Source organism: Tachysurus fulvidraco, chromosome 5, assembly GCF_022655615.1.
Source record: "Tachysurus fulvidraco isolate hzauxx_2018 chromosome 5, HZAU_PFXX_2.0, whole genome shotgun sequence".
In the NCBI taxonomy this organism is placed as follows: domain Eukaryota; kingdom Metazoa; phylum Chordata; class Actinopteri; order Siluriformes; family Bagridae; genus Tachysurus; species Tachysurus fulvidraco.
In genome coordinates, this window is record NC_062522.1 from 19,550,203 (window position 1) to 19,568,949 (window position 18,747).

At 40.5% G+C, this 18,747-nt stretch overlaps 1 protein-coding gene across 14 annotated transcripts in view; it reads right to left on the reverse strand.

The window, feature by feature from the left end:
- Positions 1–18,747, reverse strand: part of LOC113642963 (R3H domain-containing protein 2) — a 50,268-nt gene that overhangs the window by 21,483 nt on the left and 10,038 nt on the right. For 8 of the 14 annotated variants that reach the window (XM_047813694.1, XM_027146860.2, XM_047813686.1 and 5 more), the window contains exons 2-4: positions 2,884–3,062; positions 2,543–2,787; positions 282–323 (exon numbers count right to left, since the gene is read on the reverse strand). In XM_047813694.1, coding sequence (XP_047669650.1) covers positions 282–323; positions 2,543–2,710 — 210 coding nt within the window. In that variant the 5' untranslated portion in view covers positions 2,711–2,787; positions 2,884–3,062. Of the gene's footprint in view, positions 1–281; positions 324–2,542; positions 2,788–2,883; positions 3,063–9,618; positions 9,695–12,972; positions 13,125–18,747 lie in introns of all 14 variants that reach the window. The other 6 variants (XM_047813691.1, XM_047813689.1, XM_047813693.1 and 3 more) reach the window with 6 other exon arrangements.

Sequence of the window (18,747 nt, forward strand, 5' to 3'; positions counted from 1 at the left end):
TTTATTCAATATTTATAATATGTTTTTGCTGTTGTTACGTTTCCTATGAATTTTCTCAAAAGCACTGAGTGAATGACTCAGTGCATCTAAAGCCTTCACACTTGCATCTAAAGCCTGTGAGTCGCATCTAAAGCCTGTGAGTCATATCTACCTGAAATCTGTGTGTATGTGTTTCTGTGCATGTTGTCTTTCCTCTGTGATACTTGAAAGTTTGCCAGGAGAATTAGCAAACACCACTCATGGCAACATGGTACTACAGTACATCATCCAGCAGTGTTTACCTTGGCTCTTTTCCTGCTATGGCCATGGTTTTGACAGCGTTTCTGTGGCACAGCGTTGGGGAAAAAAACAAGAAAAAACCAGAGCATTTCAGATTGCATTTAATATTGCAGAAATACATTATATACATCTCTATTCATACAATACTCAAAATACAGGAAATTGCAACAGCCATTCTGCAGTCCTCAAATCAAAGCGATCACGACAAATGTACAATATATTGCTTTATGAGATGAACTGATCACAAATGACAATGATGAAATTGAAACTAACTGAAACGTAGTAAAATTTGTGAACGCTAAATCGTAATATAGACAACAGAATTACGGATTTTAATTTAGAAAAGAGACGATGAACAAATTGTTCCGCAATTTCTGCCATTCCGCTCCAATTGCTTGCCACAATGGCTTTAAAAGCAGCTCATTTTATTATCGGTGCCTGGATTAAGTGGAACGCTCAATCCATTCATCTTCAACCGCTCCAAAATGCAACCTTTTTACAAGGACCAGTACTACAAAATGAACAGCCATAAAAATTTGGGCTCTGTACCAAGTGAATTGTAGATGCTGCACGTTAAATGCCATGCGACCTGTAGTGAATAGTGTAGGAGCTTTTATCAAATAATCTCCCATTCCACAAAAATATGTGATCACAAGCAAATCTGGAGGTCATTACAGCAGCTGGGTTCTTCTATAGCTATACCTGTTGATGAAACCTGAAGATTATTGAGCTGCGTTACAGAGATTTATTACATACTGAACATGTATACTGTATATTAGAAGAGTAAATGTTTTGAGCAATCGGTCCTTAAATTGCCCAGATAAAACCAAAAGATGTCTGGCAGCATTCAGCATCTGCATGTCAAAAAACGTCCTCTAGTGGGAATAATGTCAAAGCAATTAGCACAAGGTACTATATTTTTGCCCTTCTTGTTCACACATCTAAAGCTGAGGTGCTTACTCTCAAACAAGGAGATTGTATGTTTCATTGCCGAAGATGTCACAGCTATCTGTGTGTCAGAGTCAAGAGAGCAAATTTGTGTTCTCTGGATATAAATGATGGGTTACTCTCTCTACCCTGACAATCACAAGAAGATTAGCTAATCATGGGTTTCGGTGAGCTCATGTAGAATGGATCTAAAAAGTCTACACACCCCAGTTAAAAAAATAAGATGGAGCATGTCAGCAAGACAAATCATGTCAGAACTTTTTCTATCATCAAGGTAAAATTAAATCATCTAAAGATTAAGCGAAAGAAAATCAGAAACAGTCTGTACAATGTACAATAATCTAGCTGTATGTTTGCACACCACTGAACTAATAATTTATTGATGCACCTTTTGATTTTATTTTCACCACTTGGTCTTTTTGGGTTCCTCACAGTTTATAAGCATGCTACTTTGCTCATCTGGCAAAATTTCCCACTCTTCTTTGCAGGCCTGGGCTCAAAACCATTCAAAAACCTTAAGCATCTATTGATCATGACACTGTATGGATTTGGATGCATGTTTCAGGTCAGTTTTGTGCTGAAAGGTGAAATTCCTTTTTATCTCCAGCTCTCTAGTAGACACCTGAAGGTGTTCTTTACTAAATGCGACTGGCATTTGTAGCTATTCATGAGTCTCTCCACCTTGATAACAGCTACAATTCTGGCTGAAGACAAGCAGCTCTAAAGCCTCATGCTGACTCCATGCATCCTTAATAAGCTCTTTGAGAGCCATGGATTCTGCAAGCAAATAAAACCACAAAGCTAAAGAAAACTATTTGGGATTAATCAGAATTATTTATAGTCATGAGAGCTGTGTAATATTCACTTTGATACAGGATACGAAAGCGATCGGTAAACGGAGCGTCGTCTCTAATTATAAAAAGGTGTGCACAATTATACAATCAGATTATTGTAACATTTTCCTCTAAAATGTTTGGTTTTCATTTTTATATGTTGTAATCTTACATTAAGAGTGGAAAAAGTTCTGACATGGTTTATCTTGGTTTCGTTTTGTTCACGTCACAAAGACCTGCTATTGTAAGAGGGGTGTGTAGACTTTTGATATCTGCTGTATGTGGAATAGGGCAGAGTGTGCTTTCCCTGAGTGGATAAAAAAGAAGAAGAAGAAGAGATCACTATGAGCCATAAGAACAGTAGAATAGTATGAGCCTGAAGTAAAAGTGAAGATCCTGATTATAATTGCTGTGTGCAACACTACTCTAAAAGCTCAGAGTGACATCCTGTTCTTGACAGTTCGTGTGCTAGCTGTTTTTACCTGTGTGTCTTGTGTGAGGTTGTCGTCGAGCTCGCCGCCGTTGCTCTCGGTGTTGTTGTCTTTGATCAGTGTGGTAGTGGTTCCTTTACAGCGGCTAGCAGCAGGAGTTTCAGTACTCAGCACACTCTCCCCCTCTCTTACCCCATCCAGGGGCAATACCACAGACATCTTCCTTCAGCAAAGAGGCTAGAACCGGACTCTCGTGCTTGCACACACACACCTTCTACACAGACAAACACAGAAGACTGAGAAAAAAAGAGGCAGAAAAAAGAAGGCTTTGTTCAACAACATAGCTTCTATACTAATGAAGCATAAATATCAAAGACAAAAAAGGTCACTACCTGAAACTGTAGTGTGTTGGTGTGTGGGGCTCCACTCTGAAGCCCCAGAGACAAGATGTTGGACAGATGGTGCTATTAAACAGGGGAAAGGGAAGGGGGACACGCCATGGTGAGAGTGTGTGTCCTCAGTGCTCCTGCATCTTGCAGTTCGTCACACACTGTCACATCAACCCCTCCTGCTGGAGAAACAGAGTGGAGAACGTTAATGAGTGAGTCATCCAAAGGGGGGGAAAAGTTGCGGAAAAATGAAAAAGAAATCGCAAAGGAGTGAATAAGTATTGTACATGCTCAATGAGTGATACAGCATGACTTGTGTCTTAAATACAGAGAGAGTCATATGACAAGCTAAAGGTCAGCATTTTGTTCATACACTCCTTTCAGCTGGATGTGCCTGTGTGGTGACAAACAGAATGGCAGGGCTGAGTAACCAACCATCTGCCAAAAAAAATGAATACATGACTATAAACATGCAAGAGAAAAAAAAGTATCGTCATTTGACGCTACAAAGCCTCAGGCTCTCGATGCCTGTGTGCCTTTAAGTGAAGGAAGCAAAACAGCAGGTGCTGCAAGGAGAGAGGAACCTCCAGTAATGACGTCATACTGCAGAGACGGGGCTGCAAGAGGGAGGGGGAAAGTGCGTATGTGAGCAATAGAGCGAGAGGGGCGCAGTAACAAACACACACACACGGAGAGAGAGAGAGTGCATGCAAGCATAAAGAGGAGGGATTCCCGACTGCTGAAAAGACGTCATCTGTAATTCATGACACTGCTGACCATTCACCCACACACATCCCTACACTTTCCAGGACACCACGCACGCGCACACACACACACACACACACAACCACGCAACAGTATTGCTGTTATGTAACACAAGACTCGGAATTCAAACTCTGAAGTGAATCAAATCTTCAGTGACAGAAAACGAGAGCAAAGAATGTTCATGAATGAACGATGGCTTTCATTCACTCCCCTGTCATGGTGCACAAATTCCCCCTTTTCTACAGGACAGCAAGAGTTGCCAAGGCGACATAAACACCATTTTCAGCTGTGTCTGTTTGCACGAATGCGAGCAAAGGCTGAGGGGTGATATTAAAATTAAAAATGAAAAGAAAGCAGAAGCAAAAAATCTGGATAGGAAGCGTTTAATTAATAAATAAATAAATAAAATTAAAAAACTGGTTGTCTGTTTTACCAAAGTCAAACACCACGTCCCACTGTGTTAAACAGCATGTTTGGGCTCCGTGCTGGTAACTATGGAAACCGTGTGTCCTCATTTGTTCTGGACAGTTCAAAAACAATCTAAAGATCACCAGCCTGGTCAAGGCTATGAACACAAGGTTACCCTTGCATGCAAACACATGGGCATCATAAGTGCTGGCTCTTTAACACAAACACATGCACAGAGACAGAGTCAGAGACAGAGTCAGAGAGGGGGGGGGGGGTAATTTGGGTCTATTTTCTGGGGCTGATGACAAATAAAGTGCAGGAATGATTCACGGAAGAATTGTTGGTTCATGTTGACATCCTGTAAATGCACATGACTATGGTTCATATACTGTATATGGTTCATCGTGGGTCCTCAGAGCTCCAGGATCTTAATGTGCTTCTTCTTGAGCTACTCCTTTGTTGCCTTCATTGTATGTTTTAGGTCATTAGCATGCTGAAAGACCATCCACAACAGTGTTCTGGCTGAGGCCAGAAGGTTCTCATCCAAAATTGGACGGTGCAATGCCCCGTTTGTCGGCCCCTCGAGGTGGTGAAGTCTTCCTGTACCCTTAGGAGAGAAACAGCCCCAAAGCCTGTTCCTGGGGTCATATTCAGCATTTCTTGACGAGTCAAATTGATACCATTTTGGTCTTATCTGAGCACATCAGCTTCTCCTAAGCCTTCCCTGAATCATTCAGGTATTCACTGGTGAAGTGTGTTACCAATAGTTTTCTTTCTGACTGTGGTCCCAGTTCCCTTGAGATCATTAACAAGCTCCTCCCATGTTAAAATGTATACAGATCCTTCACGTTTTTCGAAATCATCCTTACTCCACGTGGTGAGATCTTCCATGGAGCTCCAGAGCGAGGACATTGACTAATCTTGTATTTCTTTCTTGTTATTTTCGAATGATCCTGCCGACAGTGGTATCTCTCACCAGGCTTCTTGCTGATGGTCTTGTAGCCCATTCCAGCCTTGTGCAGGTCTATACTTTTGTCCCTGACATCCTTTGAAAGCTATTTGGTCTTACCCATGGTGGTGGAGAGGTTTGAATCTGTGACTGGTGTCTTTTATACACATAATAAGTTAAGATTAGTCATGTCCCTGTAGGAAAATACTCCTAATTTGTGTGCCTCATTGGCACATAACTGGTCTGTGGGGTCAGAACTCTTGCTTGTTGGTAGGGGATTAAATTAATTTATAACATTTTTGAAAGTTTTTTCTGAATTATTTTCCCTACTGTATATCTATTGTGTGAGTGTGTGTATAAGCGTGCACACAAGGGCTCTGTGGCCGCGTGGGTGTATGTGAACATGTGCTCAGCTAAATGATGGTCAAATCCAAACTGTGCACTGCAGACACAGATATATGCCATATGCCAAACATGGCAGATAAAAATATGGATCAAACTGTGCAGTTTTAAAACTGCTCTCCACTTTCAAACAATGTAGAGATATCCAAAAAAAAATTTTTATTTTTCTCTCGATTAGCGCAGACGCACATGTGCATATCTGGGTCGTGACGCAGATATGGGATTCAAGTGTGAGCGTAGCTGCAGAGCCACGCTTTAGAAATGGTGTGCAAATCTGCATCACTGTGCACAATGCAAATAGTGTTTTAGCAAGGATGCGAGTTAAATACGAATCCCTCAGAGTCGCCAGACCTTTTTTTATGCAGCATCATAAGGGAGTGGAACACACAACAGGAGAACACTAAGTGTGTCTGTGACGTGTATGTACAGTATATATAAAAGCTAAAACCCGAGGAGAGAGGAAACCTGTCCTTCCTATTCATAGACTAAGGCATCATCTTGCGATTGTCTAATGATAGACCAAACATGGCCTTGAATACGACGATACTTATCTGATATTCATTTCAGGGAAATCAATTTAGCAGTGCTGCTCATATAGTCCAAGAGGAAACTCTATCCAGGATAAGTAGAAGAAGCCATTATTCATTACATATAGTTTTAAGCACAGTGAAGCTTGTCTTCACTTATTCAACGACCTGTTTAGTAAGTTAGGGTTAGAGTGCAGGGTCATGCTACAGCAACCCTTCAGCAAAGATGGTTAAGGGCCTTGCTTGAATTAGTAACCCAGAACCTTAACCACTGCTGCCCATAACCAATATTACAGTTCAGCATTCTGCTCAGCATGCTGGGAAAACAGGGATATGGTCCCTATGAAGCAGAGCTGCTAATAATGGGGAATGAATGAATAAATATATAAAATTACAGGTCTGTAAAAGATAAAATACAATACTGTAGTTATTTTGCTATACATTGCAACATGATCATGAACACCGACAGCAACGCTTTAGGACAATCAGGAGAATCACGTAGCAAAATGTTATTAGTTGTGAGGCTCATTTGCACACTACAAAGGGCATTATTATGATTTAACTAAGGGAATCCATCAAAGCCCTTTTGTGAACAGTCACGAAAAAGATCAAACATTACACAATCTTAATTTTGCACTAATAATAGTATTAGAGTATAATGGACTACTGTGTATCCCTCTCAGTGTGTGTGTGTGTGTGTGTGTGTGTGTGTGTGTGTGTGTGTGTGTGTGTGTGTGTGTGTGTAGGGGCAACATGATGTACTGTTACACATGTATTTCCACTTCCCATGTTAGTCACGCATAAATTACACACTTGCCATTAGTGCAGCAGTCCACTGAGAGAGAGAGAGAGAGAGAGAGAGAGAGAGAGAGAGAGAGAGAGAGAGACTGTCTCTCCCAGCAGTGCCACTGCTAACCCTCTCCTCCTACACTTTGCTAGACTGTGCCTATTTTTGACCATTTCTCTCTACGCTCCCTCCCTTCACTTCAGCAGAAAGTCCTGGCTCCAGCGCTTCAGTTACACCATGCTGCCTGACTTCTCAGACATAATGTACTTTTTAAAATAGAATACACTTATTCTGCAAGGTCTTGTATTGTGCAAGGTCTTTTTTGGATTTCTTTTTTTTTTTTTAAATAAAGATACATAATAAAGACAAGATTCACCACATCGTCAAAAAAAATACATTTCTACTAATTGTCTTTGGCGCCTCAGTCTCAGACCTAGCTCCCCAACAATGCTGTCTGATAACGCTTTAAGACCATGTGTGCTAAATTCAGCTGCGATTATTCTGGGCTAGGAACCAAAAATCGTGACTGACCCAGCTGGGCTATTTACACTAAATCTTATATCATTATATCTTCACAATTTTAGAAGAGATCTGAATACAGAAATGTGATCGAAACAGCACATTTTATGGATGCACAGTTTTCAGTTTGATATTAAAGTTTAAAAATAACACACACACACACACGTTGTCCACATCTGTCACCTGTGTGTTTATGCACGTTTCTAATCAGCTAATCATGTGGCAGCAGCACAATGAATAAATTCATACACATACACATCAAGAGCTTTAGTTAATGTTCACATGGAACATCAGAATGAATTAAAAGTGTGATCTCAATGATTTAAACCGTGGGATGGCAGCTGATATAAAACACCCTGGTGTTGAGAGAGATCAGAGGAGAATGACCAGACTGGGCTGAGCTTACAAGAGCTACAGTAACTCGGTAACTCTTTATACCCATGATAAACAGAAAAGTTCTGTTTAGGCTTGTGACTGTTGTGTGAAAATCCCAGGAAAACAACAGCTTCTTAAACTGCCTTAATCCAGCCCATCTGGTATTCCCAGTCATACCATGGTTAAAGTCACTGATCTTTTTCATTCCATTTTGATGTTTGATATAAACATTAACTCAACAACAACAACAACAAAAAAGTACAAATCTGCAGGATTTTATGCACTGTGCTGCTGCTACATGACTGAATAACTACATAAATGAGCAGGTGTTCCTATTAAAGTGGACAGTGCATGTAAACTGATATAGTGGAAATAACTAGTAAATTTTCATCATGCTTATGATTTTTTTTTTTTTTTTTTTTTAAACCGTTTATGTGGTAACTTCAGTCAGGATAGTCGGTCAACAAGCGATCACGCTCATACCAGAAGAGTTCAATACGAGATTTTCATAGTTAAACAACTTCATATATTGTTATTAGCTTATATGGCGTGTCCAAGAGCGTGTCCACCTGTACGCAAGCTGTAACTATAAAATGCTCAGTGTATTAGAGCGAGCTTGTTAATATAAACCTACTGTTCATTAGACTGCAGGAACTACTGCCCGAGCCTTGTGGCCATACAAAAATACTAGCAAATTAAATATGAAAACTGAACCGTTATGTGGTATAATTAATAAAGACCATAAGTGTCACTGAATATCATGGCCCTATATGAGAATTACATGTCCCTATTAAACATTATAATGCCATTCTGCTGCACGCTTTTCTTTTTTGAAGTTAAATTTGTACAGTAATATATATTATTGCATGAAATGACAGCTGGATTAAAACATGAATGAATATTGGGTGAACTTATAACCAGCTGTGTACAATGCAGTGCATGTGTTGAGCGGCTGTTAACAGGTGTACACTTGTACAAAGAGCGGACGCCTAGGAGCACAGGGAAGAAGCATGAATTCATTTGTAAGAATATGAATGAGAGATTATGCAGTGAATGTTAATTCAGGCAAAGAGCACTAGACTTCAATAATGACAAAGATAAAAAAAATGGGTTTATAGAAAAAGATATATAGAGAGGAAGATGGGGGCGTAAAAGTATGAGTCAGAGTTGGTCCCACTGGACTGAGTAGGATGTGAGGAGGAGGAGGATGGCGTCAGCAACACACACACACACACACAAACACACACACAGCTTGATCCAAGTAGGAATAGATGGAGAGGGAGGGGAAGGGTGAGGCTGCAGAAGGGGATCCTCACTCTGACGAAGTAGACTGAGAATGCAAAAAAGAACGAGAGAGAGAGGGAGGGAGAGTGAGAGAGAGATATCAATGCATGCAAAAAGTCCATAAAACTAAAGTTTTTTGTTCATCTCTTCAGTCCAGGACATTAGCAGGAAGTAACTGAGGGCATGCATGCTCAAGTGTCAATCACCATCAAGCAAAAGTGTGAGAGAGAGAGCGAGCGAGCGAGAGAGAGAGAGAGCGAGTGAGTGAGAGCTGGTGAAAATCACTGCTGTTTCTCTCTTTCAGTTCCATGCTCTAAAAATAAATGTGTCAGGTAAAAACCTGGATCCCATTGCAAACCTTATGCAACTCCTCCACTCCTCCCTGCCAAGGAGCATTTGAGAAAGCTTGAGAGAGAGGGAGAGGGAGAGAGAGAGACCAGAAGAGAAAGGAAAAATTCTCAATGATGAAACAGTAAGAGCGGCGTTTCTATTGGCTGATGCCTTCACCAATAGGAGAGGCAGCTCCATAGCAACAAGCTCTGTCACCAAGAGAGAACAGTGATCTCTCCCTCTACCCCCATCCATCTCACTTTAACCCTGTCCCCCAATATCTCTCCCTCTTTCACAGACACACACACTCACAGACACACACACACATACACCCCTTTCTACATCACCCCAATTATACATGTTTGAGAGAGGAGTTCAGTAAACATACTTACTCGCTGTCTAGCACTCAAACACAGATCCTGCCCCTGTTCTAATTTTCCCCTTCCGGTTAGACAGGTACTAATGGCTCTGAATGGATGTAAAAAAAAAACAAGCATTGTTGCTTTGATCCACTGGGCATTTTTTTCCACATGGATTAGCAGTGACATATGACAAGGTTTCATCATGCTATGTTTTATAACCATGCTACAATCAATACAAGACAAATTGTATTAGCCAAACATGATAGCAAACAGCAGCTCAATTTGTATTTCAAATGTCGTTTTTGTGGTCTTGTTAAGTGTGTGTCTACGGCATACGGTATCCGGCTACCAGGTTTTGGTGAGCTGGAGACATGTGGACTGTTATGGCTATTTTGTGTTTGTGTTGTATGTGAACAACAGTAAGCGGGTGTGGTCCCTATTAGCAAAAAGTCTCAGATTCTGCCTAAGTTCTACATATGCATGACTGCAAACTGATGCAAAACACCTAGCCATAACGACCATGAGCACGTTATCTTACACCTTTGCAAATCCATCAAGCACAAATTAAGAGGAGATATAAATCTGCAGCATGTGTATTTGTACAAATATTCACAGAATACACTTCCATTGCAATTTAGATGACGGAAAAATGTCTAGTGATGTCTAGAAAAATGATAGACAACATTCAAACCCGATATGGCATGGCACACTTTGGTGAAAGTAGTACTGGCAGTGTTTGTGTGAGGCATTTTGATTAGATCGGCATATTATCAAAAAAAAAAAAAAAAAAAGGTGGGTATTAGTATGGAAGAAAAAATAAATATGGCTAACCATTCACTGGTGTGACTCATACAAATGTCAGTCACCTAGCTCTCTGTAGCCCTAAATATGATCTTTCTCCACTACTTAGTAGATAGCTCCAAATTGACACTGATTTAACCCAGATTAAGTGTATGTGTGCTGATCCATTAGTTTTTCTAGTTTTTGAGACAAAGAAACTATATGACCAAAAGTATGTAGACACTGCAGGATCTTCACATCAACATGTGGGTCTTCCTCAAACTGTTGGCACAAAGTTTGAAGCATACAATTGTCTAGAATGTCTTTGTCTGCTGTAGCGTTACAATTTCCCTTCTCTGGACCCAAACCTGTTAAAGCGTGGCCGTGGCCACGCGCACAAAGCAAGGTCTGTAAAGGCATGATTTAGCTAAGGATGAAGTAGAAGAACCTAAGTAGACTGAACAGAACCCCGATTTTAACCCAGGTGAACTGTACTGTGCACTGTATGGTTCTGATCCATAGTTCATGAGTAGTTGTGGGGCACTCACAAGTCATCCAAGTTTCAGAGTTGTGCTTTCAAAACCTACCTCCACCTACCTGGGGCTGATAGGGCTTTAGATTGTCAGTTCACACTGGCCAAGATGTCTCTGTGCCAGGAGATTTTACCTTCAAATATTCCACACGCCTGGACACAGAGCTGACTAGCAGAGCATGCGAATATTAAATCAAACTCTGACAATTTAATCTACCCTTGAATACTCCCGCATGAACAAGTATTCTCATCACTGTGCATTTTGCATTGTACAGTTTAGTGCAGTAGTACTGCAGTATGTATCAAGGCACTCTGTTTGTGGACTTTAAAGAAGTCCAAATTGACAGATGGGACGGTTAGACCAACACGCCCTTCAAATTACTTGCATGTCTTACGAGTTACAGAATGTCCACGGATTCGACTAATGCACGATGTAGTAAACCAGAGCATTTGATGGGCAATATGAACCAGCAATTTCTCGAACACCACTAACTCCTAAAACGGCTTTTGGCACTGAAGCGCTAACACTAAATTCCTCACGGCAACAGAAGCAAATTCTTGCATCAGTATAAACTGTAATAATGTTGCATTAGTGATAATTCCTACAAAAGAAGTATAATGTCAAGTATAAAGACATCAAAATCGACTGACTAACTAAGTAACAAAAGAAGAGTGTAAGCATTCTGTGAACTGAGCATTAAAAACAATAACAAACTATAAGAAAGTTCTCAATCACAATTTGACAAATTAACTTGGCTCTTCGATAACTACAAGAGATGCAATGGCTGAATGCAAATCAACACCGTTTGTCAGTGTATTTACAGGACACTGTTCATTTGTTAGGGTTCTCACACTGGTTTACATTGGTAGTCCATAGCTGGCTTTATAGGTGTGCATATTAAATCAGTGTGCGTTGAGAGAGCTCTGTGTCTCCAAATGCTGCTGAGGTATAATCTCACTCATCCTAAGCATGAAGTACCTATACTAAATAAAACATTGAATATTACTACAATTATATTATTTACTATAAATATTTAATATATAAACATTCTAATATATTTGTTATTTACAAACTACCAAATATACTTTCCTTGATTAATGAAACTAATAATGGAACAATTATTCAATTCTACTATTAATCATTGGTGGTAGCAAAAACATGACTGAACCCAAAAAGCTGCCCATGAGGACACTTATAAAACAGTTAGTCCTGTTCCACTAATTTCATTGGACTAGCAGTGTTTGAAGAGCTGCTTTCTGTGTTCACTACATAAACTTACAATTTTAGCAAGATGCAGCACTCTTTCCTGCTGTGGCTTCTTTTGTACGTAGGTTTAAACTAAAACACAGGCCAATGTGGTGTTAGAGGTTTCACGCCTAAAAAAAATCTTCACCGATTTCACATCAAGTAAGAGCAGTGTGTGATGGTTGAATTAGCAGAATAACAGCACAGCTGTACACAAAATATTGTCCTAACAATATAATAGGAGTTCAAAATAGGAATTGTTGGTGCATCTGGGACCAGGACATCAAGTGTTTGAGAGCCACAGTATACAGGTTAATGTCTGCATACAACCATGACGGATGAACCACATCCAACAGGAGTAACTGTTGATGAAAGGGATGTCCAGGTACGAAGCCAGACTGCATTCAAAGAACATCCAGAAACATCTAGGTCTCTCCAATTCCCATCAAAACTGTTTGTTAGGAGCTCCACAGGGTCAAGATTCATAGTTGGGCTGCTAAAGCCGAACCTTCGGTCACTCATACTGTATCAATGCCAAATGTCAGTTCCAATGGTGGAAGTGGACAATGTTAACAATGTGAAACATGTTTTGTTCTATGCGGAGTCCACCTTCACTATCTTACAGAGTTACAGTGTGGAGAAGCCCCAAAGAAGTTCAAGACCCAAACTGTAGCATGTTCAGAGTGAAACGTGGGTGTGGAGCACTGACAGAAAGAGCTTCAACATTATGGCATTCTCCTGGCCCACTTCTTCTGCTAGACTACCAAAGACTACCAAAGCATTAGGACATGGAGCATGTGCACACAATGGTTCAAACATTATTTACCCTGAATGAAGTTGGTGCTGTGTGATAATGCACCAATACACACAGCAAGACTGGTGACCGAGTGGGTTGATGAAGACTGAAGTGTAGTTGAACATCTCCCATGGCCTGCACAGTCAGCAGATCTGAATATTATTGAGCCACTTCAGGGTGATCTGGAGGAGCAAGTCAGGAAATGCTGATTACCTGCAGCCGAATCACAGCCGATCTGATACTGAATAGAACAGCAATCTTATTTGTGTTATACTCCCTAGTTAGAAATACACGCAGGTAAATTATTATAACTTTAGAAAAGTGATCGTTTCCAACTTGACAGAGGAATTTAGATGGCTAATGGGTAAATCTAAGCAACACAATACCTATATAGACAGCCGCATTTATATTTTACAGGCAGTACAAACTCAAATACCTCTTGACATCAAACTGGCTACTGTGGAAATCATGCAAACTGCACATCATGATCATGTCTTTCACTGAAAAATTCCCTGTGAAGTTTCTTCAGTACGACAGAATTCTTTAAACTTCACTCTTCTAAACTAAACTCTTGTTTGAGAGCTTAGCGTTTGGCATTCGATGCTTTGCAAGCACTAATTTTGAGAAGTTGGCAATCATATCAATAAAGCTCTACAGCAGTTTTAAACAATCTATGGATACGAGTTAACAGATATTTAATCTAAGCAGACAGAATTTAGAGGCATATGTTAAACTCCAACAGTTCATCAGCATATCGAAGCAAACAACAGGGACCTAGAAAGATTAAAATAGTCACAAACTCTCTCTTTGGTAATGTTATCTGGGAAGTATCAGTTACAATGGCCAATTTAACCTCTTTTTGTATCCATGTAATTATGCAGCATTCTCTCTTATTGCTTAAATGTCAAGTTTTCTTACCCAGGGGAAAAAGAAAAGAAAACCCATGGACACAATTTTCTTAGAATGAAATCCTAAGTGCTGTTAAACAAGGTCAATAAATATTCGAAATATTCGAGAAAAAAAATTTGAATGAGTTTTGCGATATCACGCACAGTATCCATCAAACCTACATGACAAATTCCAGACTCTCAAAAAACAAGTCGTTTTATTATACTAACTATGCTGTTAAATAAAATGTCATAAAAAGGTTCGAAATTTAGAAAAAGCAAAGTAAAAAAATGAGTTCTCGTCGTGTCTTGTGGTCGGTCCGGAAAACCCTTCTCTTCACATTGGCCTGCAGAATTTGGTTTACAGGGTTGGGACATAAGCTCTGATTTGATTTGACACAAAGTGAATGATTTGGGCTCCTGGGGGGTGGCACAGAAAACTGCTCACTCTATCTTCTAGAGATCATGAGTTTAAATCTCAGGCACAAGTCCAAAAGAGCAACACTGGCTGTGATCTTTGGATGAGAAGGAGGGTCTGCCGTCTCACTCCTCCGTCAATCACAGCAACACCAGCCAAAGCTCTTTTCATTTATAGGTGAAAAGGATCCTTCAGACTACACGGACCTAAACAAAAAGATAATAATAAATACTAAGTATTCGGTTACTGTAGAAGTCGGGTTCTCTTCTGATTGCAAACAGCAGACTGCATACTAAAGGTGTTTTACCGCTTCACTATTTATGTAATCCTGGGCTTCTAGTCTCTCGTTTGTACACGGGTGGCTCATGAGCACTTCAGCGTTGCAGAGTTGGAGTCTTCTCTGTGACGTAAGTAACCTGTGAGTGCTGATACTGCCTGTATCACGCTGAGCCATGCCATCTGCTCAGGTGGCACACTGCTCCAAATAGGACTACACAAAACACTGTACCCTTCCCCAATAATCCCTTCTATTATTCTCTCTCCGATTGTTAACTATCCCTCACTCCTCTGCTATTTTCATCCAGCTCTCCTGCAGCTTCAGCTGTAGCTTGCACTAAAACAAAAAGCCTGATAGATCTCATATGAATGTTTTATAAACTGCAAAATAAAAAGTGTACACATGGAGAGAGGCGTGACTACATACGAGGGATGAAACACACATCGATCATTATCGCTGCTTAGCAAGAGGGTGAAAAACCTCTGAATTTGCGCACATGGCTTATTTGTCATCTGCATTTTGACGCCTTCTGAGTGTGAGGTCATAGCGCCGTCACAGCCATCTGTTTGCTAGCAAACATGAAGGACTGCATCATAAAATCACAATACACAACATAGTACTAGCTACGCATCTATGTAAAGCTTTAAAAGCTGTATATATATCCTCAGCAGATATTTCAATAAGGGGGCACAAACACTCCAAAAAAGGAACAATGGTTTACTAAACAGTCGTTAGGAGAGATGTATTAGTGAAATTAATTTTTTTTAATTCACTTAATTTGTTTAGCACATTTTTGTTTCTAATTATCTCTGACATCTATCCCTAATGAACAAGCCAGAAATTATGACGGCAAAGAAAAACTCACTGACATGATATGAGGAAGAAACCTTGAGAGGAACCAGACTCAGAAGGGAACCTCGTCCTCATTTGGGTGACACTGTACAGTAGGGCTGGGCGATATGGCCTAAAATAAAAATCCCCAATTTTTTCACACACAAAAAAAAATCGATTTACCATTTTAATCGATTTTTCCTCTTTATTTATATATACACCTGAGACAGATTCCAAGGAACCGTCTGCAATGTGCAAAACCCGAATTTTTTCATTGTAATACACTGTACTGTCACCAAATTCAGCCCACACACCACTGATGTCCTGATAGTTATACTACAACACATATTTGGGGAAATGTCATTTTGTATCATTTTTATGATTTTTCATATAAAAAAAAACAGTACAGTGTATTACAGTGAAGTTATTGACTGTTTTTAAAGTATTCGCTTTTCGGGTTTTGCACTTTGCAGACGGTCCCTTGGAATCTGTCTCTTGTTCGCACATAGAGAATTATATATTTTGTCCAAAGCGAAGGAAAGCTGATATTGAGGAAAATTGGGTTGTAGCTGCCTCTCTGCATTACTACGATAAAAAAGAGGTGTTATTTGTGTAATAAGAGCATTTAGCTCAGGAGTTATTGACACTGGAATCTCAAATCTGTGAATATGCGGCCAACTTTACTTAAATCGCAATACACAACATAGAGCATAATGTTTGTTGATGCATATAACAGGAATTCTCTGCATCCATGATCGCTTTCCAATGGGCCCCCTTCTTATCAATCTTGGATACAGTGTGTAAATGTTTCTAAGACTGTAGGTTGTTTTTTGGCGGTGTGTTTGTGCTGCCGCAGTCTTTTTCATTTCGCAGGGCATAACATCTCTCACAGTCGACGGCATGCCTCTGTTTAAGGTGTCGCAGTAAATTAGTCGTACTGCTACCTTTGCTAGCAACAGATTTTAAACACACTGCAGAGGGGTGTTTGTTCTGCGTCTGACGCCGCAAAACCGAACCAATTCCATATGACAGATGACACTGTGCCTTTCTTGGGAACGAGTTCTTCCCTGCTCGTTGCCATGTGTTTGTGTATCTCTTATGGCAAACGCACGGGGGGAGGGCTGAGCCCAATCGGAACTACGGGAGCCCAGAGGGGATCGTCAGCGGATGTTAAAGAAAAAAACGATTTTCATTCAAACAAATCGATGTAAACTACACATAGGAGTTAATCGATAAAATCGATTTATCGCCCAGCCCTACTGTACAGTAAATAATGTAAATGCAAAAATTGTCCTTTTTTACAACAGTTTATAGTACAATTAAGCAACGAAGAGCTCCCGGGGAACTAAGAGGTCAGCACAATTATATTGTGTGCTTGTGAAAGTTGTTAACTTAATGGATCACCAATTCCCAGTGGCCAATCAGATGAATGTCTTATGCATGTATTCTATTAAAATACCTTTTTCAAAACATACATTTTTGGACTAAATGCCTTCAGTCACCTGACCTTCACCACCTACATGTGGTTCTTCCCCAAACTGTTACCAAGCCAAAGTTAGAAATGCACAATTGTTTAGAATGTCTTTATATGCCTAAATGACTGAAACCTGTTTCAGCATGACACTGCTCCTGTGAAGACATGCTTTGCCAAGGCAGCAGTCGAAGAACTTGAGTGGCCTGAACAGAGCCCTGACCTCAACCCAGCTGAATAGTTATAGGATGAAACGTAATGCTGTCGGCACACAAGTCAAACATCAGAGCCTGACCTCACTAATGCTCTTGTTGCTGAATAACCACAAATCTACATAAGCGTTCTCTAAAATCTAGGATGGGGCTTCCCTTAAGAGTGCAGGTTATTAGAACTGCAAGACAGAGAGGACTAAATCTGAAACAGGATGTCAACAAGAATATCTAATAAAAATAACACCTTCAACCACAAAGAGTGGTTAGTGGTTAAAAAGATGGTGTCTGTCTGCTTCGCTGTTGCTAATTTTGAGCTGCTTGACACAGACTCTGAACAAGGTCTTATTTTTGCAGGACTATCAGCAGACTAGGCAACCAAAGGAAAATACTTTCACCCATCTATCTATAAATCAGCAACAGAAGGAGAAGGTCTGTGGTTACAAAAGCACTTCATATTAAACTCATTCCGTAATTACTTGTTTGACATTTGTATGAATGAGAGATTTGCACTTAAAATGGCTTAACAAGAGGGGGGAAAAAGCCATCCTTAAAAACATCAGCTAATGAGAGGGGGAAATGGTTTTACTCGATTTGCTGGGTTTCGACACAGCCATCATCTGGAGCCTTGTTTCTGTAATGGCTGCGATTGATGTATGCACGCAGGCTCTGATGCTGAGATTTCCGGGGAGAGAATCGTGAACTCGACGACTTTAAAAACCAATTACACAACTTCCAATGAGTGCATAAATCACTGCTTTCAGGTGAAAGCACGCTTGCAGGCATTTTCCCCCCTAATAAATAGATCTTGTGCATTTTTAAATACAGTGTATTAGATCTGGAAAGACCATAGAAAATGATACTATAACACAACCACTGAAAACAAGATATTGACCTGACATGTTCCTTGCTGGGGAAGATAGAAAATAGGCCTGAGTTTGGGTGGGGGTTGAAAACCTCACACAGTGTTGAGGCCATGAGAACTGTCTGCTATTTATAGTGCTGGATTTTTTTATTCAGGCGATGCTTCTCTGTGTGTCCTCACTCAATCTCTCTCACTCTCTCTCTTTATTCTGCATCCCCATTTCCATCTCCTGCTCTCCATTTCTACTTAATCCTTTCTCTGACTTTGTCCAACAAGCAATGTTCAAAAATAGCCACCCGTGTGTGTGTGCGCACATGTGCGTGTATGTGTGTATGCACTAGTAACTGGTGGAGGTGCAGAAAGGGCTGTTGATAGCAGAGGGAGCTCTGCAGGGGCCGAGAGCTACAGAGCGCAAGAGGAGAGAGAGAGAGAGAGAGAGAGAGAGAGAGCAAATGAGAAATAAAGATGAAGAAATAGAAGAACACAATGGCGGGGGACTTTTTTCTGTATGTAGGTGTAAAGGTAAGCATCCTTTTGAACAAATTCTGAAAAATGTTATAGGTTTGTTTCACCCCTCCCTCTTAATGGTCTTAATAAATCCATCCTCCACCTTCACCTCCCGCACAGTTACACGCTCCTTGAACTGTGTGTGACCGTGTAGATGACAGGAGCAGGGCAAGTTTCCCACCAACTCTCCACCTCCACCACCAGAGCGTGGTGTGGAAGGACGCAGTAAAAGGGAATTCCTCATTACCTCATAAAATGGCCCTGCCTCCATCCCTCCTCCACACACTCTCTCTCTATACACAAGTGGGTGGCTACACAGGGACCTCTCTCAATGCCACAT